Genomic DNA, 26,313 nt, shown 5'->3' with positions numbered 1-26,313 from the left:
CAAATACCTCCCACGCAATATTTTGTGACATTATTTGCATACATTTCCACACATTAACTTTATTCATTATATTTAAATGATTTGAACGCGGTACTTTTTCCACGCGTTAGGTTTCCTACCACTGGTTAGTGAATACAGCAGGTGTATAAAGCACACAGTAAAGGGGCTTACTGCGTGCAAAACACGTTACCGCTGTTTAGTGAATGAGGCCCTATGTGTTTAAAACAGGTTTCAGATCAGTGACCTGTATATTTCGAGGGATCAAGGAGAATTGAAATGGTGGGGGGCGTATATTCCTTTCCTTTAAGAACCAAATAAATATGCACTTTGTATGTCAATATATACTTTTTGCAATTAAAAAAAAATAATCGCTTGCCTTATTGTAGGTAAGTAACTTTTGAGCATTTGGTGCATTTTGTTCAGTCAGTTGTCAGTTCTTCTCATAGGATTTGTTTCTTTTGTTGCCTTTCATCGTATTGGATACAGATGCTCTTGAACTTAGCACTTTTTTGATCATTCATGTGTGTCAGACATAGTCTGCTACATAATTTAAACAGAATCATAACATGTCTTGCTTCTACAAATCTACTTTGCAAAAAATAATCAATTTTGACACAAACCCATATACAATAAAGTGCTTGTTTGGTATACAGAAATGTATAATTATGTCTTTGATCTTCAGTTTCATTTTTTTTTTGCCTGAAGCCCATGTGGCAGATGCATATGATTAAACTTAGTGTTACCAGTCTGTTATTGTAATGTAGATGTTTTCAGGGTTGGAAGAAGAAAGTCCATGCTATTATTGCTCAGAGCACTCAATCTATTTAATTTCTCCAATGCTAGTGGCACCTCTCCTTTGGCTTGCCTGAATGCCATGCTTCATACTAACACACGCATTGGTGATGGAACATTCTTTAAAATCCCTGGAAAATCTGGACTTTATTCCCTGAAAGTAAGTACTGTCTGAGAAGTTCTCTCGTGCTTTTGCTGTTTGTAGGAGTATGTGTTACTAAAAAGTGACACTCTTTTGTGTTAGTTTACCAAATGGAAGTTTGTATTTGTCTGCCCACAACGTCAGTCAACAAATGTGCATTGCTGCACCATTTAAAATAAAAAGGATACCAAAAAGCTTAAGGAGTAAGCTGGTTTAGTTACAACCATTTAGCATCTGTTCTATTTTTTAAATGATACAGCAGGAGACTGTTAAGGCTGGACAAATACTGTACTGTACAGTGACATGTGTACACTGCAGGAAAAAGACAAGATGTTTTGTTTTTTGTTTGAAAATGATTAACTGTAAAATTCTCTATTATAATTGTTTTTAATATATATACAATGTTAAGGAAATCATGCATCTGCTGTTGTATTTGTAGCCATTATATGCAGTACTCAGAAACTATATTTTAACAAGAATTCAATCTTTTTTTTTTTTTTTTTTTTTTTAATTCACCTTGCTACAGATAATCGGCATGCTAACCCTCTTTCAACAATGCATGATATTATTTTCATACATTGAAGACTAATTGCATTAAAAAAATTAAAATAAATAAATCTGCTGCAGACCTTGGAATACTTGAATTTAGATGGATTTTTAAGATATGAAATATTCAAAAGTAAAAGAAGAAATTATAGTATTGGATGCTTTAAAAGCAGGGTTGGCCTGACTCCAGATTGCTCCAATCATTCCCATGGTTTGTGAGCTCTAGGTTGTTGTATCGGTCAAGATTCAGGAAGCAGACACAGGCAACATTAAAGGATTTAGGTTTCTGTAGCAGTCTGAACACTGAACGGGCTGGAAGGAATTTAAGCTGCAAGGCAAGTCTGCTGCCGAGAGTGGAAGGAAGTATGTTACAATTCCAGGCAGAAAAAAAAAAAAAAACAGCATCTGTGCCTCACGTTCTTAGGCACAAAGAAGACAACAGTGATTAGGTTTTTTTTAACTGTGTGTGTGTGTGTGTGTGTGTGTGTGTGTGTTTGTGAAATGTAATTCAGACAATTTTGAATTTATTTAGCCTGATTTAATTGTGTTCTCAATAGAAGGAAGGAACACCAAGCCTTGCTGATGGGGCAACTGAGTCTGTGTGTGAAACTGACATAGAAGGTATTGAAATGACGGAAAGCAACAACAGCACTAGTGATGAAAATGGTGGTAAGTTAAAGCATGCTTTTATTGATTTGAGTTGGAACATTTAAAGAATACAAATGTATTTAACTACAGTAACACGATTACAATATCCTGTCGCATATTATTCAGTTTTCATTTTACCAGATTCTCTGAGGTGCCAGTAATAAATAAACATGAGCATAAATACACTAATCCACAGCGATTGTGGTCTTAAGTAAATTGATTTAACAGCATGTGGAAACAATATTATTTGTTATGTATGCCTTACCGACAATATCTGTTCTATAGTGAACATTCTAAAGGAAGGCAAGTCCCCTCCTGTCTGTCTATCTCGTTAAGTCTGATTTTTTTATTTTATTTATTGCATTACCTGAAGAACTTATGAGCCCTTCAATGATTTAGTGGATCTATTGATTGTTGCCTTGTCTGAGGTACAGTTGGAATTACATTTTTGAGACGTGAATTGTTATTGCAGAGCAATTCAAATTATTCTGGTGTGAGGGTTTTAAAAGGTCACATGTGTACCGGTAGAGTTTAAGAAGTCTGCCATCAATCTAGCGACGGGTAAGTACAAAACAAAAATACAGTCCTGTTTTTGGTTATTGTTTTTGCTGAGCTTCTGGGATGTATTGGGACATTAGTCTGAATAGCATGCTGATTTCCAATTGGCCAACACAATGGGTAACTCCCTTTTAATTGAGAGAAGAGATGAAGAAGCCTGTAAGATATATAGAGTGATTCCTGGTACTGGCACACATTATGCCCCAGTGTATGGATTTCAATTATGGATTGTTCTAGGCATCAAACTCATGCTTCACCTAATTCAGAGTCCACTATAATAGCATCCAGACAGTACATATTTTTGGGGCGGGCCAAAGGAAGAAGGAAATTGGCCAATGCAGGTGTGGTAGAACCTCACACTGGTTCAAAAAGGTTATTAACTGTTGGCTTTTAAAATGTATGTTAGTAAGAGTTCAACAGTAACAGGGTAAAAAAAGAAGCACCATATTTATTTATATTGTATTTTCTTTCTGGGGGTGTTCCCATGTATATTGGTTCTGTCTCGACTTAAATTGTGTTAGGAATACCGTGTGAGGATAAAGGATATGTGTTACAATCAGGGGTGAAGTTCTCAACAAAAAAGAGCATTAAAAAAATAACTGATAAAAAATAACCAATTTACCATAAACAAAGAAGCTGAAAATACTCAAAGACTTGTACACGCTACATGTATCGCTCAGTCATGTACTGTAATATAACACTTGAGTTACACCTTAAATGACAAGTATTAATAAATCTTACACTTTGCAGTAACTGTTGTAAAGAGGGAGTTTTGTTTCAAGATATTCTAAAAAAAAAAGGGATGCTGTTATAAAAAAACAATGTGTATAACAAAAAAAAAACACTGCTATAAAAAAAATAAAGATACAAAAAGGTCTAGTCAAATAATGCACAGTAAGGGCTGAAATACCTCTCTATGTTTTAATGTAACAGGCATTACTCTAATAAATTAGAACATAGGTCTCTGTTTTTTTTTTTTTTTTTTTTTTACACTTTTACTACAGTAGTCTCCGGCGAAGGCTCCTCAGAAAGCAAACAAAGTGTTCTCTTAGCCGTAGAGGTGTAACAATTTTCGGTGACAACTCAACTTGAGTCATTGTCATCAAATGACTCAACTCGAGTCCCTGCAAGAAAAGACTCGACTCGACTCAAGTACCGGCTCAAAAGACTCGACTCGACTCGAGTCCCTGCTCAAAAGATTCGACTCGAGTCCCTGCTGAAGCAACTTGACTCGACTCGAGTCCTTGCTCAGAAGATTCGACTCAAGTCCCTGCTCAAACAACTTGGCTCGACTCGAGTCCTGGCTGAAAAGCCTCCACTCGATTTGAGTCATAGTCTTTATGATAAAATAAATTATATGATCAGTTTCCAGTTTCATTTTCAATAGCCCCAGCCCTTGTGATGCGTACAAGCCCTGCCTCTTTATGAGTGAGAGGAACACATGACGACATAGAGACAGAGAGAAAAGCGTCAGCAGCATGGAAGGTTAATCTAGAGTACCTGCGGTCGTCGAGTTCGCAAAAACTATGGAGTAGACAGGGAGAGAAATAAGCAGTCAGTATCCTGCCAGCACAGAGAAATGACAAACTAAAATAAACTATGTCTAAAATAACTGAAGTCATTTTTTGTCTTTTTTTTATTATTTCTTCCCAAGTACCTATAAGAAATTACTTATTTGGTGGTTCAATAAATTTATATTAAAATATGCTTAAAACTTAAATGCGGTATTAAAACAGGGGTTTAGTGTTTGTGGTCTGGTTTAATGTATATTGATCTAAAGTTATACTATGGTTAAAAAAGAATTGGCAAAAAAGATACATTTTTCAAAATTGTTAGTTGTTTTTAAAATCTAAACTGCCACTTGCGAATCAAAACTCATGTACAAGCTTATAAACTTAAAAAAAAAAAAATGTTTTACACACAAAATTAAGTATTAATGCACTGTCCAAGAAATGAACACACAGAACAACCCTCTGGAGCTTTAATAATTATATTTATTTTTTTCCATTCCCATAGCCTTCTACAACCACTGGCATGGAAGCACACGGTACAAATGATTAATGAGGCTGTTGCACGGTCATCTTTGTTTTCCAGAATTCCCGAATTGAGTTAATCAGCACTAGACGTGTTTGATTAATTTAATACATCAGAATTTGCATGTTGGATAAATGTTTTAGAGTTGGTTTGATTATTTTTTTTTGCTTTTTTAAAGAATAAATTATTAAAAACAAAAAGGGGCAGACCAGACCACAGCAGCATGATTTTGGGACTAGGCACAGTCAACATTGCCAGACGAAAGGAATTTGAGGATGGAACTGGATTGTTTTCAATTAATTTTTAAGAAGTGGTTTGTGGATTTTGTCATAGTGGGTGAACAGATCAATTATTACACTGGTTTAAAAAAGTGTTCGTAATATAGGTGGTTAAAGGGATTATGGTGTGATGTGCTCTGTGTGAAATATTTTCGTTATTTTTTTAAATGTATTAGTGAATTACGGAAATTACTTATTTTGTAACATGCATTACTGTGCTTAACTCTTAGTCTTTCAAGACACATTTCTTTCTGTAATATTAAGCAAATTAGGTTGAGTTTATTGATTTTGGACTGGAGCATATATGTGCGAGTATGCAATGGTTTTAAAACTCTGATTTCACCTCAGCTGCATTACTTGGACTGCTTTCCTTTGTAACTGCTATGTTTTAAGGCCTAGAAGCAAGATGTCTATATCAAATATCAAATTAAATTTTCTTTCATATGGTTAAGGTATCTGAAAAAAAGCTCAGGGAGTTTCACTAACGAGAAAAAGACTGCCATCAGTAAAATTGTAAATAAATGGTTAAATGCATTCTTTTGTTTTGTGGTATCTATTACTGTACATCCAACCCAACTGAGCACAGGTAAAAGAGACAAAACACAAAGCAGAAACCGTGGCCCTTTAATGGTGAACATCAGTGGGCAAGTATGACCAGATTATTGTGCATCTCAATTTTGTATTTATTTTCTTTTTACTTTTAGATTGTTAATCACCTGTAAAAAGACTCTAATTAAATCGAACTGTCTCGAAATGTCAGAACTATTTGTTGTTACTTGATTACAACACTGCTTAGCCAAAGTGTTCTTTAAGACGGAGTTGAGCACCAGACACAATATGAATCATTAAATAAATAAATAAATAATTAAATAAATAAATATTTATTACTTGTCATGATGCACGTGCATCAACATATGAAATGAGCAGAATAAGAGACAAGCAATAGGCAAGTGTATGTTAATAAACTATAATAATAAAGTAACAGACAAACTAACATTAACAAACTAACTGTTAAACTAAATTAACACAGCCCCCCTACACACAGCAGCAGCAGCTCTAGGATAATTACACTATGTAACACAATTTTTGTTCCTGGGTAGAAGGTGTTATTTCCTAATTGCTTATGCCTCAGAAGTATAGAAGATGGCTATTATTCCCCACAAACTTTGCTTTTGTGACCAGGACAGTGATATTTTGAAATTTACCTATTTCCAATGAGAAAACTGGCAAATTGGTGTCTTTTCGTTCACATAAAGTCAGAAAAAAAACAACATGTGAATCCAAATTAACATGTATTTATACTAAAGTAATACAAAAATGACTACAAAAGATTTAGAAGTGAGTAGTTTTTCGAGATTTACGATTATACTGTAAATCACTTTCACGAATCAGCCCCCAAATGTAATCTCCCATCATGTTCTCGTTATACTGTCCTTGGTAGCGGCGTTCAAAGTCCAGTATATCCTGGTGGAAGCGCTCGCCTTGCTCCTCCGAGTACGCTTCCATATTCTCCTTGAATTTATCAAGATGAGCATCAAGGATATGGACTTTGAGAGACATCCTACAGCCCATTGTGCCGTAGTTCTTCACCAGAAGAACAACGGGTTTTTTTCAGGAGCTCAAACGATTTCCAGCTTTTTGTAGCAAGAGAAACTGCACCGCGTTTCGCCATTTGTTTACATGCCATTTTGTAACGAAGAGGTGCACTTGTGGAAATCGGAAATGATATGACATCGGTTCTGGAAGGATTGAATAAATTAATCAGTGTGCCTCAAGATACTCTCGAGATGACAAGTCACATTTTAAAAGACTGAATAATCCATTTGAATGTAAGTTTGATGATGATGATGAGTTAACAGGTTACAAAACAGTGCTGTATCAGTTGTGAACTAATCACTAGCAGTGCCAAAAAAAGTGTTCTTTTAAGGAAAATTCCTATTTCTTTAGGCAGAGCTTTTAAAATGGGAAAATCAGTTTCACCACATGGGTGTTCTCTTAGGTGAAGTGTTCCTATACAGAGTGAATACTGTACAATTAAATATTCTGTGTGCTTCTCTGTTGTGTTTCTGTCTAGAGTAATTACCATGAACTATTCGAGAAAAAAATAGCTTTTGAAGAAAGGGCTTCTCAAAGCTGAACAAGAGGAAATGTGATGGAATTACATCAGTGTTACACATACTGTACATTCAGTTAGACAAGCGTAATAAAGATTGACCGTAATAGAATACTTTCAGATATACAAACTAACATGTTTTTTAAAAATTAACATTTAAGATCAACAATACTGATTACTGTTGCTGTTTAACAGCTGCTCATAATTTTAAAAATATTACACATTCTTAAAGAAAAACTTCCAGCTAGACTTTTATCTTATAATAAATTACTAAAACTGCCTGCCTCTCTCTCTCTCTCTCTCTCTCTCTCTCTCTCTCTCTCTCTCTCTCTCTCTCTCTCTCTCTCTGTCTCGCGGAATGAGCAATCAACTTCTGAATCCTTAACCAACTGGATTTATGAAGGGTTTAATTTAACAAAACAAACGTTATGTAGGTAGCGTGGACACATGCATGACTTGAATTTTATCTTCATGGGGGTAAATTTAAAAAACTCATTTTTCAATTCATCATGTACATTAAGAAAATAATTATCTGTTATTTTTATCTGTAGAGCAGTTGCCAGAATGTATTGTTGTACATACTTTACTTTTAAATTAATGTTATTTCACATGCCCCAGAAAATGGCTATATTTTACAAATTTGGTCATATTCATTGTTTTGAAGGTTTAAAAGAAAAAAATAATTCATGAGGAGATTAAATTATATATTTCAAAACAGTAAACTTGCTTCAGATGTCATTCATTCTATGAACAACCATATTTTACTTTCCATTCCTTCAATTAGTAGTCTATATTAGTGGACGGTACCGGCATATTATTTTTATTGACCAGTCATATAAATCCATAGGCGGATGAGATTGACTGTTTGATTTAATAATGATTGGCACCAAAGCTGCCAAATAACTTGTCATGTTTTTTTTGCCAAGAACTAAGGTAAATAGGGCATCCATTGCCATTGGTTAATTTCGAGAAACATTTTAATGATTGTTTCGTTTGTGACGAGACTGCTTTCTAACGGAACGCTAGTGAATGGAGTAAGAGTGGATATAATGCATGCGTGTTCAATAAAATAAGACCCAGTACCAGCATCAAAGTAAGTTCCGGTACTGAGTACCGGTGACTACTGGTAGAATTTCATCTCTGGTAAGATTGTGTTAAATGTCTTTATTAATTTTTAATTTTTATGATAGAACACAAATCAATACTTAAGATATTTAGGATACAGTCTAGAAAGTGGTGTACATTATATGAATGACTACATTATCAGTAATATATTTTCAAATAATTATGCCACAGGTACATCTGGCTACCAGCAAAAATGCATTTGGTTTCTTGCTCTAAGTATTTAACCAAATCAGGATATTGAGATTTTCTTTTGAGTAGCTCTCCAGAAAACACTCCTTCTGCATACGTTTGGGATTCATCTCTTTCACGACAGGAATCGTAAAAACTGAAAAAAGAGAGGGAAATAAAATTTAAAAAAAAAAAAAAAAAAATATATATATATATATATATATATATATATATATATATATATATATATATATATATATATATATATATATATATATATAAATTCTCTTGTCGTATAAAAAAATTAGAACTGAAATCTTGGTCTTTAAACCAGTGCTAAAAACCGTTTGGCAGGGATTTTTACAGATATTTTATTTGGCTTGCCATTAGCAAATCAAAACGTCATAAAGAAACAAGCTTAACACCATAACTACCTGAGTCCAGTAGACAAGGAGGCACTGGTTAAATGAAAATGAATATATAATATTTCTTCTTTTTTTTTTTTTTTTTTTTTTTTTTTTTAAGTTTGCCCTACAAAGCTACCTGAAGAACTGTCTTCCGAACACGATACAAACCCCAATGCAGCAGCTGTGCAGAACAAGTCTGTGTCTTCCACTCAGCAACATACCAAAAAGGCTCTTAAACAGGTAGGACAACAGGCAGAGAATTAGCTCACCCTTTTCTTATACAACAGCACCCCTAGTTGGAACAAAAAATCCCTGCAAGTATTTTATTTTATTTTTTTAAGTGGAGAAAAATTACAATTGGGGTTTGTCATTTATTTTTTAAGCCGAACTATAGTTTTTCAACATAAATTACATCACATATTAGAACAATTCAGGGTGTGACTATAATTAAATTAATACCTTATACCTTCATGATATGAATTACATATAGGAATTATTTTATTTTTTAACTGATTTTGTGTACATGATTTCTAGCAGAAAAGCTCTTGAAACCAATTTAATTAGGAACCCATCTGCTTGACGCTTTGTTGGGCTGATTGGTGTGTAGGTTGTGAAAATGTGTCAATGTGGGTTGCTTGCTAGTGATGTAAATGTCAATACAAACTGTGAATTTCTCTTTCCATCCTGGCTTCTTGGGATTTGCTTGGAACAAATCTAATTTATTAGTCAGAATATTTGCTTGTTGCAAATCCAGCATAGGCCAACATATTAAGGTGCCTTTTTCATAAGTAAGCATTAGATATTGTATCGGGTCTAATATAGTAGTTTATATTTTTGGTGTCTTAATTGGAACAGGAATACATGATTTTGGCCCTAAAGACAGATTTTTATTTAAGTAATTTCAGCAGTAAAATATATTACTTTCCACAAGTGGACGCAATCAGCCTTGAAGTGATTTTGGTACCATGCTTTGACCTGAGCTTTTACATCTGCACTCCCGTCATGTGTTGGTCAAAAAAAATAAATTACTTTTAAGTAATTATGAAGTAAGAGGTGTATTTATTTATTTTATATTACCAGTATATGTTTTCAGATTTTTTATTGGGTCCTAAGTCTTATAGTTGACTATATAAAGTTATGGATAAACTGTTAACTATATGAGTTTTAGGGTGGTGATACAGTTCCCTTATATATTATTACGAAAATAAAACTCAGCTTATTTAAATATTAAACTAAAATGTCAGGTTTATGACTGTAGTGTATTTGAATATTAATACGACACATTTTACTGATCACCCAGTGATTTCTGTTTTAAAGTGTATCTACTTTGTGCTTGTAGATGTACATTATATTTATTTTGCTCTTCAGTTGGAATAATCACTAATGGATACTCATTTTATTTCTTGTGGTTCCTGCTTCATATTCCCACTGGGGCAGAGCTAAGCTAAGCTGAACTCCCCAAGGTTTCCACTTTCCATGTTTGGATTTGAATTTACATAAGGAGCTGTGTTAGGGAAGCCTGAGAAATATTAAATAACAAATAATGTGTTTAGAGTTTTCTGTGTGAGGCTTATTTGAATAGCCTTGAAGTGCTATATTGCTGATATTACATATAGTAGCCGTTGCTACAAACTTGTAATTGCTGAACATTTAACACTGAAATACAGTTCATAATATTCAAAGTTATTAGCATGTTCACTAGAGAGCACCAAGCAAGTTGATATTTTTTAATTAGCAAGAACATTTTCTGCTATGCTGTACCAAATCGGAAAAGCTTTATACTTGTTGTCTTATGTGCTGATCCATATTTATATAGTAACAGTGACGATTCAAGTCTCAGCAAAACAATGTTATTGTGGCAAGGCAGAAGCCCAGCGGCTGTAAATAGTGTGTGTGTGGGAATGTAAGGTTGGCAGGGATGGGGTTAAATCTGTCCCTACCAGCAATCACAGGTGTGGCCATTCCTCAATTAGGTAATTGTTGCTAACTGGGGAGTGTCCATCTGCATACAAGCAAGGAGAAATCCTTTGTTTGGGAAAGGTGTTTGAGAGGATTGTGTTGAGTGTAAAGCCTGACGCACATAGCCCGACTCAAGCCGTCCCGACTCATCTCATCTAAACTATCCGTACACAGTCCGATTAGTCATAAGAGTGTCAACCAGTGGTGAAGCAAGTTTAAGTGACGTGGCTTGTCATGTGACTTGTCATACAAGATGGCGGAATATTGACAGCTTTAGTTCCACATGTAAAAATACATTAGTCTTGAATTGCATTCAGTGTCCCCAATTCAAAAATACTAAATATGTGCACACTTGAATAGTTTTTTTAGGGGTTTACTAATCAAAGGTAAATTATCAATGTACCTTTTTATTGTCAATCTACTGGCAGCCCAGATTTTCTTACTGCTCTAAAACATAAGTAACCGGTGCGTCGATCTCCAGTAGGTCACAAATCACAAGCCTCTAGATCCACACGCTGAGAAAAAAACCGCCAAAGTCAAATAAAAATCGGCTGGTTGGATTTTATTTACCACAGTGTAGTAGACAAACTATACAAAAAGTCAAACACTGGCTGAAGCATTTGCACGGTATAAATGGTCAATAGCTGAATTAATAGGCTAAGCGCTTCTTTTGGTTGCCTCGCAGCGCTGTCTCCGCCATCTAATCAGCATGCAATGTGAGGGTTGCTATGTTGGGCTAAGTTATTAATAAAATGTGTACAGGGCAGTATTAATTAAATTTGCATACATAGTAATCACCAGGATCTATTTGTGGTCAGTCTAATTCAGGCTTAGCCGTGTGCAACACCGAGTCTGGAAAATCTCAATTGCAGAATCTGTGGAAACTCAAATAAGATGAGTCGGGACGACTCGAGTCTGGTTGTGTACAGCGGACTTAACTGTGCTGTGGATATTCTGAATTGGTCAGTAATGGTGAATGCCCAGCCTGACCTCAGTGTTTATATGCAGTATTGTTATATTTAAATATTTTATTTTGGCCCCTGTGCCTTGTTTATTTCTTTAATAAAAGTGCCCAAAAGCTCTTAAACTGCAGCTTTTTCTGACTGAGTCTCATTCTTGACACTATCCTGCAACAGATGGCGAAACAAAGGATTTCTCTGTGCTTGTATGCAGGTGGACAATCCCCAATTACCTAATTGGGGAATGGCCACACCTGTGATTGCTGGCAGGGACAGATTTAACCTCATCCCTGCCAGCCTTACATCTCCATACACGCACTATTTGCAGCCACAGGGCTTCTGGACAGCCACAGTTTTGTAAAGAGACTCTGTTCATTAAAGATACAAAACTGACATAAATCAGTGACCTTTTCAGTTTTTATGTAAATGTGCTGCAGAATATAAGCTAGTGATAAAAATTCCCATAGCTAAATTTAGCATCCAGTTGCTTGACACAATAAAGCTCAATTATGTTTAGCTTTTAAACTTAATTTTTCTGTATTAGACCGACAGAGAACATAGAATGGTTCCTATTCACAAAGCTTTAACCCCTGAGTTATTTTAGGAATTAGTTCTGTGTGATACTATTATGGGCTGTTAAAGTTTCATGAATATCAAACCTGTATTTGTTTCACAAAAACATAATGAGAAAAACATGTTCTTTAAATAGCCAATGAGTTAATGTTTTGAGAATATGGACCTGAAATCTCAAACTGAGTAATCAATATAGTCTTTTTCATACTATACAGAGTTCCTTTCCTTTTGATACATGCCTTTTACCTAGACTGTTTGCTTGGCCTTTAAGGGTGAAGCTTGTATAACAATGATAAACAAGGACTGTTTTTTATGATGTTTTTAATCCATAAATTTGGACACTTAGTTGGCAGATGCAAGGGGGCAGAACGCTAAAGCATGCTGTACATATCTTAAAGAATGCCTTTGTGGTCTCTGAGCTATTGAGACACTTGTCTATACATCATAATATATCCCTGGTGCAGCAGATACCACAGTTCTATAACACCATTTTGTACTGTATAACATTATATAAAATAATACAGAATCACCTTTCAAATAGAAATAAAAAAGTAAAAAAATGAACATAGCATGAATGACCTACAATGTGTAGTTTTAGAAGAAACAAAACATACTCAATACCATAATGCCTTACGGTTGAAATAGAAAGGCCTAGCAAGAGGGCTTCCGATTGGCGCATCCTGTAAAGGCGCTCTGCGTGGAGTGCAGGTTGTGCCCTACAGCCTGTGCGTCGCCAGTTCAAGTCCAGGCTATTCCACTGCCGACCGTGGACAGCCAGGGTGTACTCAGCTCACCGTGCAACAGCGACCCCTGTATTCTGGCCAGGTGCCTGCGGGCTTGCCTGTAGCTGCCCAGAGCTGCAATGTCCTCCGACGCTAACTCTGAGGTGGCTGCATGGTGGGTCTGCAGTGTGAAAAGAAGCAGTCGGGTGATGGCACATGCTTCAAAGGATAGCGTATGTTCATCTTTGCTAATTGGCTATTCTAAATTGGGAGAAAATTATAAAAACATTTTAAAACTATTGCCGACTACTAAATTAAAAAAGAAAAAAAAAAAGGAAAAGAAAGGACCCTTCAGCAAAATGTCTAGTCAATATACTTTTTATTGTTTTGACTTGCAGGCTTTGCGGCAACAGCACAAAAGAAGAAACGGCGTCTCGATGATGGTGAACAAGGCTGTGCCTCGAGTTGTATTAACGCCTCTAAAGGTTTCTGATGAGCAGCCGGATTCTCCATCAGGTAAATAGGCCACATTAATAATTCCCAGTGTGGTGCTTGCATTTTTCTTCATACTGTGTTTCTATATATATATATATATATATATATATATATATATATATATATATATATATATATATATATATATATATATATATATATATTTTTTTATATTTTACTGCAGATATTTTACAAGCACTGCAGATTCATTTGGTATATCTGGGACTATTTGTAACACTAACTTGTAGCTTGTTTTAGGTAACACTTGACCTTGGCCATCCAGTGTGGCTTCTGGAAAGGAAAGGAAATAAGACTCGTATTGCAGTTTCACCTATTCAAGGTTTTAATCTGAGCTTGATTAGACCCAGTTTATAGGTAACAAGCACAGACATATCTTATTAAACTCATGGTAAAACCAGGAATGGATCAAACTGATATGCAACGGGCATCTTATTTCCATCCCTCCTGCTCAGAGTTTTTTTTTTTTTTTTTTTTTTTTAATATATATAAATTTAGTCGTCGGCAATTTTTTACCCCGGTTTTCTCCCCAATTTAGTATGCCCAATTATGATATGTATCCTCAGCTCACCGCTCGCAAACATTTTGCAGCAGATCTAAATATTATCTGCAATACATTTTTCTTATGCAACCTGAAAGAATGTCTTTTGTAAAAATAAACATAGGACTCCATCTGACAGATACAACACAGAATACATGATAAATGGTATTAGTGTTAAGGGGTTAATAAATAAGCAAGTAGGAAAAGATATGCGGGACTGGTGTGGCACCGTGTCGACTTCTGTAAATATTAATACTGGTCTTTATTTGGAGAAGCCCTACCTGTATGCAAATTTTTATTTGGGAATTAATTTGCTGTGTTTACTGAGTTTTAGATTGTAGTTTGTGGCTATTAATTTAAAAGTTTAATTTTTAATATTTAACAATATTTAACAAGGAATATGTTGCATTTCAAGTGAAATACCCTATTTATATAAGATTATGAATAAAAAAGGGTAAATAAATAAAACTGCAGATTTTAAAGAGCAAGTACACGGCTGAAAAATATAGCGTTATACGTCCCTACGTGTTGCTACAACTGTTTAAATATCGTACCTGTAATTTTTCTGTTCAGTTCATGGATCGTTATTACTGTGTTACTGTATGATGTGGGCAATAATCCTTACACTATCAGTGCACTACAGCAGACATTTTGAAAAGAGACTTTAAAGTTAGTGTAAAAACTTGTCAATATGTTAACAATGAAAAATAAAAATTACAGGTACGTTATTTCAACAGTTGCAGCAACACATGGGGACATGTAACGCTATATTTTTTGGAACCCTGTTACTTTCTCTTTAACTAATAGATTAAACTGTGTTGTTATTTTAAGTAGAAAGGAAAATAATTGTAAGTCTAAAATAAAATAGGAACGTACTAATAATTAACAAGTTAACTCTTAAATAATTTAATTAAAAACTGTATTGTGGTAAACCATTCAAGAAAATAATTATGACTAGGACTGCCAGGCAGTTTTACGGTTCCAAAGCCCCAGTATCAGTACCCGTCTAAGCGTGTTTAGTTCTCAATAAGCAATTTCAACAGTTCCACAGAAGATGATTTTGAAAGTTGTCTTTTCCAAAAATGCATCAGACGGCCATCTTGTTTAATGCACAAATGCCATTTTTGAAAATGTAAATTTTACCGACACAGGCACGATGGTTTCCAAGTTTGGAGTGTCTCAAGTGAACCGTTTTAAATATAAGAAAATGTAGAAGTGGCAGCCATATTGTTTCACGAAACATAACCATTTTAACATATTTGTATTCCGCTGTCACCGGAACGATGTTTCGAGTTAGTCAAGTAAATCGTTTGTCATCTGAGGCAGTTTTAAATTTCGGACGAAAACGTACATCTTGTTTTATAAAACAATCATTTTGACATATTTGTATTCCATTGTTACTGGGACTGGGACAATAACTACCAAGTTTGGAGTTTGTTGGTCAAACGGTGTTCAAATAGCAGCAGTTTGCTGTTAAGGGCGTGTTTCGTTAAAGTTTGTGGCAGCCATTTCGACATTAAAATTTATTGCAGAAACTTCTGCTTCACAAACTTGATGCGGGTTTGGATGCTGATGATATATGCCAAGTGTCAGATCAATCGCTTCACCGGTTCCCAAGAAGAATATTTCGAAAGGTTTCTAAAAAGATGCGTCAAATGGCCATTTTTGTTTCCGGTCAACACAATTTTTTAAAAGTCAGTAGTATTGATACAGTATCAGGGAAGATGCTTGTGAAGTTTGGAGTTAGTCAAGTAAATCGTTTTCAACTGACGCAGGTTTAAATTTCAAATGTAAACATATAAGTGGTGGCCATCTTGTTTTATAAAACATCACCATTTTCACATATTTGTATCCCATTGTTACTGGGACAATAACTACCAAGTTTGGAGTTTGTTGGTCAAACAGTGTTCAAATAGCAGCAGTTTGTTCTTAGGGGCGTGTTTCGATAAGATTTGTGGCAGCCATTTTGACATTAAAATTTATCACAGCAAGTTCTGCTTCGCAAATTTGATGTGGGTTTGGGTGCTGATGATATATGCCAAGTTTCAGATCAATCGCTTCACCGGTTCCCAAGAAGAAGATTTTGAAAGGTTTTATCGTAAAATGCGTCAGCATCTGACAGCCAATGTATCCAGCTTGTTACCTGCCTAGTCAGAATCTGATCAGTCACACAGCTTCGAAGCAGCAGCAGCAGTTTAAAGTTTTGGAAAGAAAAAAATAATTAAAAAACAAAACAAAACAAAACAAAAAATAACTTTAACAATAACAATAAGCTTCCCTAACAATAGGCTTTAAAGGATGTTTGATAAACATGAAGGAATACATGCTCAGTTTATTTTCCCATGTGGACAGTAATAATGCATTTGAACAGCATTGTGGGAAAGTTGCTGGCAATGTTAAAGATTAATTGACTTTGACCACAAGAAGAAAATGCTTTTATTTGTCTGGTATTCAGAAAGCACACTTAAATTATTACTGAGGGGATCTTTAATAAAGTGAGCAGTTGAGGGAATAATACAGTAAGGCAATCCCAAGTATGGATTATAATCATAAAGCAAATCACTCTTTATGCGCAGTGTTTAAAGCCATTTAGTATTTGTTAGGATTGTTAGGTGAGCAAGCCACTGACGGGTGTGATCAATTTGCTATACATGATTTCAATTTACGTATACCCTGTCAGCCAATTAGAAAGCAAGCTTATAACTGTGCTCATTTGATTCCATAAGCTAAACCACTTACAATTAGATATAAGGATCTGTCCTGCTCTGTCCAAACTACAGCCAAGTTTACATATACAACAGTTGTTCAAAACCATTAAATAGATTTTCTTATTAATCTTGATATGAACTAATAACTCATGTGTTTATTTCCAGTGTAGGCTTTTTTACACAGCTATGACATAACAAAAATAGAAGGAACTGATTTAAGGTATCGTGGTATTCTGCATATTTTTTATTAGGCAACTGCTTTCTTAAATATGTAAACTATTTTTGTAAAACAGCATAGGGATATGACATTTTAATTGTCTGGCCATTAGGGCTCTTTTCACTGACACCTCTTTGGCTTTTTATAGTTACCTGCCATGTAGACAGGGCTTTCTAAGTCCGAGACGATTAAATAAATCTGTGCAGACAGGCTTGTCTGTGCCAACGAATCTCTTGATATTACAAAAAGATTAGCTTTTTGACTGAGGAACCTTCCTTACTCTGATTGTGTTCCTCTGATTTAATGTTACTCTGTAGTAGTGACTTCTTTACTTTGATCTTGGGTTTCAGATTCACCTCATCTTACAGTATGGTTTGGTTGACCTCGGCAAAAATGTCTATTACTGAAAAAAAAAAAAAAAAAACGTACAACCATAAATCTTTCCCTTTTCTTAACCTCAGGCTTTTTAAATTATGTCTTTCTGCTTTAGCACCGAAGGCATTAAGGTCATTTGATTTAATTGCTTCTGACCCTTAGATCATAACTTGTATGTTTAGCCTTTACATGGTGGCTTCAAAGAACTGTGTATTCCATATATGTCTCTTAATCACAACTGTTGTAAATTACTAGGTAGCTCTCATCTTAAACTTCATGCATGAGAACTACTTGATTATGTCTGATGTGAGGTAAAAAAAAAAAAAAAAAAAAAACAGAGCAGGGGATGTTTTGGTTTTCCCCTTCCACTGTTTTAGCAAAGAAGGTCATTTTGCAGTTTTCCCTTTCTTTTTCCATTGTTATACTATGCATTTGCCATGTTCTTAATAATGTTTTAACATACCTTTCTGTGATTTATGATGCTTACCTATGCTTTGCCATGCTTTCACTATGTTTTTATTAAACTTTGCTGTGCTTTAATATTTAAAGTAATTCACAAATGACACCAAAGAGGTGGTATTCTTGTTCTTTGAACAATTGTCTGTGATTCGGCAAAAAAAAGTAGACCGATTTATCAGTTCCAGTTCTCAGTTCTCGTTGCCTGATTTATCACAGGACTGGCTGATCTTTGGGCAAATCTACCAAAAGGCTTAACAGACTACAGCATATAACTATGAAAAAGCTGTTCATTTTTTTTTTTAAATATAGGTTATATATTTTTTCTAGGAATCGAATCTAAAAATGGAATTGGTGATGGAGAAGGATCTGACAAGGAATTAAAGCCAGGACAGAGATCACCAACCGGCAAACAAATTAGCCAACACCTAAAAAAACTAAAGAAATCCGGTTTGGGTGAGCAGAACAATGACTTGTGTGATCTGCACACCTCCAAAAATATACTGACACTACTGCCCTACACTGACATGCAATTGTAATTTGTAGTGTATATTATCAGGCGTATCACACAAGTCACACTGTGTGAATCCTCTCTCTGCCAATAATAAAGTTGTTCATTATTCTTCTTTTATAAAAATCCAGTTTACCATGGTTTAACCTCCTTTTATATGGCTTAAAAATAGTGCAAAATAAGTGCAAAATAATTCTAAATGAAGTCTAATTCCAATGGTAGTGCAACTTAACACAGTGTCACCCAGTGGATGAGTGCTGTAATAGTTCTTTGTCGTAGCATGCTGTTCAGCATTGTTTCTATAATGTATATGTGATGAGCTGTTTATTTTATTAATTTTGTAGATGTGGCATTTAATGCACGTAGTGTGTGTTCCTGCTTCATTTGTACATTGTTAAATACAAATGTTCACACACACACACCCACATACAATGTATTAGGCTGTATAAGTAGACAAGTTTAGGCAAGTACAACTGTTTTACCCTAATTCTTTACAGGGCACTTAAAATGGACCAAGGCTGAAGATATTGACATTGAGACTCCAGGCTCTATACTGGTGAATACCAACCTGCGAGCTTTGATCAACAAACACACATTTGCATCTTTACCTCAGCATTTCCAACAATACCTCCTCCTTTTACTGCCAGAGGTGGACAGGCAGGTGAGTGCATTGTGTTAGTGCTGAACCATTGCGTTAGCGCTGAACCATTGCGTTAGCGCTGAACCACTGCGTTAGCGCTGAACCATTGTGTTGGCGCTGAACCATTGCGTTGGCGCTGAACCATTGCGTTGGTGCTGAACCATTGCGTTAGCGCTGAATCATTGGGTTAGTGCTGAACATGGGGAACATTCTCAGGGTTAAAAACTCAGCTTGCCCGAGGTGAATTAAATCTGATGAGGACTAAGTTGATGTCTGTGTCTCAGTAGTCCTCTGGACAAGTATTTAAAACAAATCCACACATACACTCTCACATTCACAGACTTGCATTAAAAAAAATCAGGGAAGTCAATTTTCTAACAGGGTGTAGCAATGCTGAATAAACATTCACAAATAACACTTAGAAAACAGTCACTCGGAACTGAAACCTCCTTTCATCTCCCCTGCAATGCCAACCCTACGTTTTTTGTTTGTGTTCTCCCTCTGCGTGGGATGCAAAGTTTATCGTTTGAATTTACTGAAACGTGTTGCATCTTTTGAAGTAAGTGTAAAGTCATTTTAAAAAAATGTGTCGATTTATACTGGGTTACAACCCTGTCTGAAGATGTCATTAGCAAAGGGGGCCGGTTGTACTAACGAAGTTAAACATTTTAAAACTAATAAACAAACAATTACCATAATGAACACTATCATAGTATGTTCTTTAAAACATGATAAAACAATATATTCATAATAAAGTTCTTATCTGTAAACAGTAACATGTTTAAAGCTTGGGACTCGCTATCAGTAGCTTGATGTTGTTTACATTATCATCAGCATATTTTAAGTGATTGGAATTGAAATAACTTTTTTAAAACACACTTTTCTTATACCAATACAATACAGGTGAGCGATAATCAGTTTGTTTGAAATCCAGACTTTATTCACTGATAAGAGGTGCACAGGCGTTGATTCTGTGAGCGCTCCCGGACTCAAGCACCAATGGGGGAACATAAGGTCCCGCATAGTGCAAATAAACTACCTGTTCTGTCAATATATAGTGTGGATGCATCACAAGCAGAACTGTTATAATCCATTTATACAAAGTCTCCCAGCTTTCTTGAAAAGATCTGCGTTTCCCTGGGTTTTTTTTTTTGTATTTGTTATGCTGTCATTAGTATCTATGGTTCAACATCCATGAGTTCTGGCAGATTCTACTGTACTTGCTGAAGAGGTTTTCTCCAACTAATAATTAAAAAAAAAAAAAAAAAAAAAAAAAAAATGTAAATAACCACCTAACAATTTCATCCTGAGGGCTACAGTGAAACGTACTGTCTTTAAATTGGGGCTTTAGTGAAGACTGAATGTGTATGTGAGTATATTAATTACTGTAGATAGTAATTCATAGCCAGCCAGCATTTTTGTAAATAGCAACACATGTAATGTACAATAAAATTTACATAAAATAAGTCATCTGTGTCAGTTTCAGGCAGAGCATAATGGTTGGCAAGGTGACACAGCTGAGAGAATTTTTTCCTCTGTCATCCTGTCTGGTGCTGTCAGTGTCAGTTTCTCAGAACACAGTACAGGTAATCGTTCAGTAACGAGATGCAAACAGGTGCTTGATTGATCTGTATGAGCGTCTATGAAGGTGCTTTGTTAAAAAAACAAAAAAAAATGTAAATCTAAATTTGTAACTGTGTTTATTTTTTATCAAAATAAAATCTAAGCCTTTTAGGGACCCCAACTGTTGCTGTTAATTCCAACTTAGGCACTTCACATCAGGACTAGCAAGTTTCAAAAGATACTAGTCCTTTGGACTGGTAGCACAATATTGTTAGTTTCTAACCCTGATTCTGGATCTACAACAGTCCCCGCCCGCTGCTACTGAGAGATGCTATTCCTAATCATTGTTAGAGGTTGCTTTTGTGAAAGTGTTTAGATCTGCTTGGTAGTTTGATTTGGGATCTTGTTAAGTTTAAGCCCCCTGCTGGTACTTTAATATTAATTCAGTTTACTGTAGTTTAGGGAAATAGATATGCTATCTTATTATAATTTTTTTTATATATAAATTCTATAATGTGCTCAAATGACATCTGCCTGTTTTTCTTGTATTTTTTTTTCCCTGAAGATACGTTCATCAGCATGGAACCAGCTCTACAAAGCTTCACGTTTCCTTCACAAAGCATGTCTGAAATCAGCTGCCAACACTAAAACCTTTCATTTTTTTAATGAAAGCAGATACTCATTCCCCATGCTAGCGAATAGATTTCAGTGGATACTGTATCACAATTTATCATACAAAAAATGTTTTCTACCCCAGTGGTTTTAATCATGCTTCTCTCCCACCCAAAACCTAGTAACCTGTATCTTTTGTACAGTTTGTTCCCTGTACTTAATTGTTAAAGAGAAAATGTACATGCCTTCACTGAAAAGGAAGACTGATTTTATGAAGAGATTATGAACTACAATAATACTAAGGGCATGTTTGGTAGGCGTAGGTGTTTATCCAGGAAGTTTTAGCAGTTTATAGCAAAGCACCTTGGTGTCTATTTTAATGTTCTAAACAGTGGCAGATCTACATACCACCTTAAAATGTATAGACCTGCTATTCTACAGACCCTCATTTCATTTTTTTAATTGTATGTAGTAATGTAAGTGGGCTCTGGGGGGAGATGCCAGCAAGATTAATATAGAGAGAGTGGCAGTATTTTGATAACTCTTCTGTTCAAATCACCCTCATAATTAAAAAGGTTGTTGTATTGGAACTAGGTAGAGTTTCAGAAATGGTCTTTATTTTCTAAAGACAATAATAAAGTATGTTTGGCATGAAGGGGTGTGCCGATTCATCGATTTATGTGATATTTTTCATGACAATATGATTATCGATACATTGACCCCTGTACACTGTACACTATCAATATTTATGAATGCGCTATAACGTTGGTCTGTAAGGCAGGAAAAAACACATATCACACGTTTTAATAAACTGAAGTGCGAGAAGGACAAACACGAATACTAATAATAACAATTTTATCGACTACAAATGCTTGATAGTGCAGATAGGTGCTGTATTAACACCAGCAGGCTATGATAACCCCTGTTTCATGCAACAGTTGTGACGGTGACCAAACGTGTTCGAGTGTCATGTAAACATTTAATATTTTATATCATAAATAGCAGTACCAACTCACTGCAATTTAAACTTGTTTTTAATGAGTAATAAACAATAGCATGTAATCATAAGTGCTGTCTGTGTTACATGCTGTCAGATCAGAACTTCACTGAGACTGAGCATTGGAGCTGCTGCATGCTATTTCCCATGTTACAACAGTACACAATTAGAGGTGCCGTCACGAATTCCAGACACAACACTTGCAAAATACTTAAAATATAAACATACTGAGTTAAATCAGCTGCATAGATTAACCACTCAGCAGAATGTGGCAACATACAAGTGAGTACAGACATTAAGTTACTGTTTTAGTATCACTTTCGTGTCTTAACAAGTTGTTGTATTTTAAGCAGTTGAATATGGTAGCGACTAATTTTCTCCTGAAGTGGCACCAGTAATTGAATTTGGCAACCAATTTTTTTTGGCCTGGAGCCATTGGTTCCTTAGACAAAAACTTTGTCTGAAGCTCTGGTTTGTAATTTTTGTTTTAAAGATAAATAAACAGGAAACAAAAGCAAAACATGCCATGAAGCGTATTGGATTAAAAGTGCTTTACCAATGTTATTGCAACCACTTACACAAACAAATGAGACAATTGTGTGATTTTTATTTTTCCTCCTTAATTTACTGTATTGTGATACACATCGTATCGTATTGTGAAGACACTGCCGATACCCAGCCCTATTGTGTAATGTGTAATTGGTTAAAATAACAGAACTGTCTGTGGTATTCCTGCATTGTATTGTATTCGCATTAAGTTCTTATCACACTTACACTACACGTTACTGTGGACCTCTATTCATTAACTCACTGCTGGTCTCATTAATAGTACAGGGATTGTGTGCCCTGATCAATTTGAAGTCAATGAGAAGGGCTAACTGTACTGCATTCTTCTGTTATTCTTAAATGCATATGTCAGATCCCTGGTGTGGAGCCAAATGTTCTCCAAATCTACTGCTTCTTGTTGTCTGCCTTAATTTTCAGATGGGCAGTGATGGAGTTCTGCGTCTCAGTAACTCTGCACTGAATAATGAATTCTTTGCGTATGCTGCTCAAGGTTGGAAACAAAGGTTAGCAGAAGGTATGTCAAAACTGGGCTTTTGTATTTTACTATTTCACAAATGTGTTGCTTAGCAACTCTCTTGTTAATTTCAATGAAATGGTCACCCAAAGCAAGGGGATTTCAGTCTGAAGCCCAAGTCAGTTAAAAGTCTGAAATGTGTATAACACAGTGTTAGAACACTGGCCTAAGTATAAAAGTGTCTTTGTTAGATGTTCTCTGAGTTAACTAGCATGTTACATAATTAACCTTTTGTCACCAGTTATTGTTAACAGGAGAGGGTCCATGATTACTATAAATATAGGTAGCATAGGCACAAGTTTGTCATTCCTGAATGTAAGGGAGCAGAAAATGGGAAAATAACGCTCAGTTAAGCAAAGAAAAAAGACAGTCTGTAATTACTTTAAGAAATGAAGGTCAATCTTTAAGACAAATCGCAAGAACTTTGCAAGTGTCTGTAAATTCTGTGGCCAAGACCATCAAATAATTTGAAGAAATTGGCACTCATGAGGACCAAACAAAGTCAGGCAGGCCAAGGGTGACCTCAGAATCAAGTTCTTTTGAGTCACAAGTCTGCGAAACCGGCGATTAACTGCCCCTGAATACAAGCTCAGCTAAATGCTACAAGAATTACAGATGTTTCATCATCAACTGTTTGGAGGAGATTGCATGAAGCTGGCCTGACTGGAAGAATTGCTGCAAAGAAACCATTGTTAAGAGTGCAGAATAAGAGGAAGAGACTTGCCTGGGCCAAAAAACACAGGCACTGGACATTTGAGGAGTGGAAGTCGGTCTTATGAGTCAAATGATTGAATGAGTCAAAATTTGAAATTTAGGTCCAACCACCGAGTATTTGTAAGACACAGAGAGGGTGAGCTCATGAGTTCTGCATGTGTGGTTCCCACTGTCAAGCATGGAGGAGGCAGTGTCATGGTCTGGGGTTGCTTTGCTGATGACAGAGTTGGTGATCTTTACCAAGTCCATGGCAAGCTCAACCAGCATGGCTATCATAGCATACTTCAGAGGCATGCCATTCCATCAGGATTACGGCTAGTTGGGCAGTCCTTCATTCTTCAGCAAGATAATGACCCGAAACACACCTCAAAGTTGTGCAAGAACTATCTGGTGAAGAAGGAAAGTGAAGGACAACTCAATCTAATGACCTGGCCTGCTCAGTCTCCAAACCTCAATCCCGTAGAACTTGTATGGGATGAACTGGACAGAAGAGTCAAAGCAAAGCTACCCACAAGTGCCCTACATCTCTGGGAATTGCTGCAGAAGAGCTGGGAAGACATGTTGGGTGATTTCCTGCTGAAACTTGTTAACTGAATGCCTCGTGTTTGTGAGGCTGTTATTAAGGCAAAGGGTGACTATTTTGAGGAATCCAAGATTTAGAGACAATTTTCTTGAACATTGCTTTGATACTCTTTTTGTTTTGTTTTGTATATTGTAACATGTGTTTTCATTTTCAAGTATTTACAGAAACGTATACGATGTAAAACATTGTCAATTATGAAAAAAACCTAGTTTCCAGCAAGTGTGCTCAAACTTTTGACGGGTACTCTGTGTGTGTGTGTGTGTGTGGGTGTGTGTGTGTGTGTGTATGTTGTTTAATCTTGGCATTTTCTTTTAATCGATTAATCACCTCATCTGCACAATTAATTAATCAATTAATCACACCCGTTTGCTATAATATGGAATTGTAGTGAACGACAACTAAAAGTAACACTTAGTATTAATGCATATTTTTTAAAGCATTTATTAATGACACCTAACGTTTAACAAGCAACTTTAATTTACTTTACTAACAATTTGAACATAAATGGAAATGTTTACTTACGTGTAATCTGATGTTAGCCAAAGCAAGTCTTTTAATATATTCTGTCATTTAAAGTTTTTTCAGGTTTCAGTTTTAATGCTTCTAAACAAGTACTTATACAAACAGCGTAGTTAGTTCAATCTCTAAACTAGCCACATTTTTAAACATACAAGTTTTTCAGTATTATCCGGCAGTAGTGAACTTCGTGTCGACTCAACTATACATCCTGCTGAGGTGAACAGTTGTTCACAAGGTACCGAGGAAGCTGTAATTCAATAGCGTTTCTTCGCAAATGCAGCCATTCATGGGAAGACAGTTTTGTTTTTTTCTCCAAAAAAGTGGATCTGCTTCATAGCCCTGTACATGTCAAGCACACATTTTCCTTTGTTGCTTTCAGTTTCCTCCTCGGAATCACTGTCGTTAGTGAGATCCTCGGGCATTGTCATTTTCTTCAAAGTTGGGCCCATTGGGAAACCCCATTGACACTTGTGTATAAAAAGGACTGTGTTATTAATAATGTAATAATAACCAATAATAATAAGGAGTTGTATTGAATTGTCCAATCAGAGAGATGGATGCAGTTCCTGGGTGTAACATGAATGATTGAGTGATTCACGTTTGACAGCGTTTATGACAAGCAATCTATAGAGTCAGGGAACATACACAGTGGAGTGACTGAGAGTGTAAGTTAAGTACATAATACATATCAAGATTTTAATAATTGGTGTAAAATAAATGAGTCTTATATATCTCATTAAATATTGTATATAGTCATGTCGTGAATAAAAATACATTTTTAAATATATGCCTATTTTCTGAAACCGGACTTCCTGTGTAGCTTTTGTGAGTGAGGGAGTGAGTGAGTGAATGACGCTGCTCAGGTAGGCGGGTCAAACAAGCTCTTTAATCATAGCTCTGTCTCTCTCCCCTGAAAACATAAAATGAAATATCTTTGAGATTAATTTGACTGACTGGGCAATTGTGGGCACTCCTAGATCTGCCCAGGCAAAACCGGGCAAAAAGATCTTTGTGATTCATTAGGTTGGCCAGGGTGTCCTCAGACGGCCCGGTGGTCTGGCCTGTAAGCTGCCCAGGGCTGCATTGTCCTCCGACGTTGTAGCTCTGAGGTGAGCCTGCAGTGTGTAAAGAAGCGGGCAAATAAAGGCACATGCTTCGAAGGACAGCGTGTGTTCGCCCTCGCCCCTCCTGAGTCTGCGCAGGGGTGGTAGTGGTGAGCTGAGCCTAAAAATAATAATTGGACATTCTAAATTGCGAGA

At 35.8% G+C, this 26,313-nt stretch overlaps 1 protein-coding gene across 3 annotated transcripts in view; it reads left to right on the top strand.

The window, feature by feature from the left end:
* Positions 1-26,313, top strand: part of LOC121314420 (putative Polycomb group protein ASXL3) — a 75,129-nt gene that overhangs the window by 38,224 nt on the left and 10,592 nt on the right. The window contains exons 3-9 of one of the 3 annotated variants that reach the window (XM_041247680.1): positions 844-952; positions 2,038-2,149; positions 8,930-9,051; positions 13,423-13,540; positions 18,165-18,290; positions 18,843-19,006; positions 23,142-23,238. In XM_041247680.1, coding sequence (XP_041103614.1) covers positions 844-952; positions 2,038-2,149; positions 8,930-9,051; positions 13,423-13,540; positions 18,165-18,290; positions 18,843-19,006; positions 23,142-23,238 — 848 coding nt within the window. The remainder of the gene's footprint in view (positions 1-843; positions 953-2,037; positions 2,150-8,929; positions 9,052-13,422; positions 13,541-18,164; positions 18,291-18,842; positions 19,007-23,141; positions 23,239-26,313) is intronic. The other 2 variants (XM_041247682.1, XM_041247683.1) reach the window with 2 other exon arrangements.

Source organism: Polyodon spathula, chromosome 4, assembly GCF_017654505.1.
Source record: "Polyodon spathula isolate WHYD16114869_AA chromosome 4, ASM1765450v1, whole genome shotgun sequence".
Taxonomy (NCBI): Eukaryota; Metazoa; Chordata; class Actinopteri; order Acipenseriformes; family Polyodontidae; genus Polyodon; species Polyodon spathula.
This window is presented reverse-complemented; position numbering and strand designations above follow the sequence as displayed.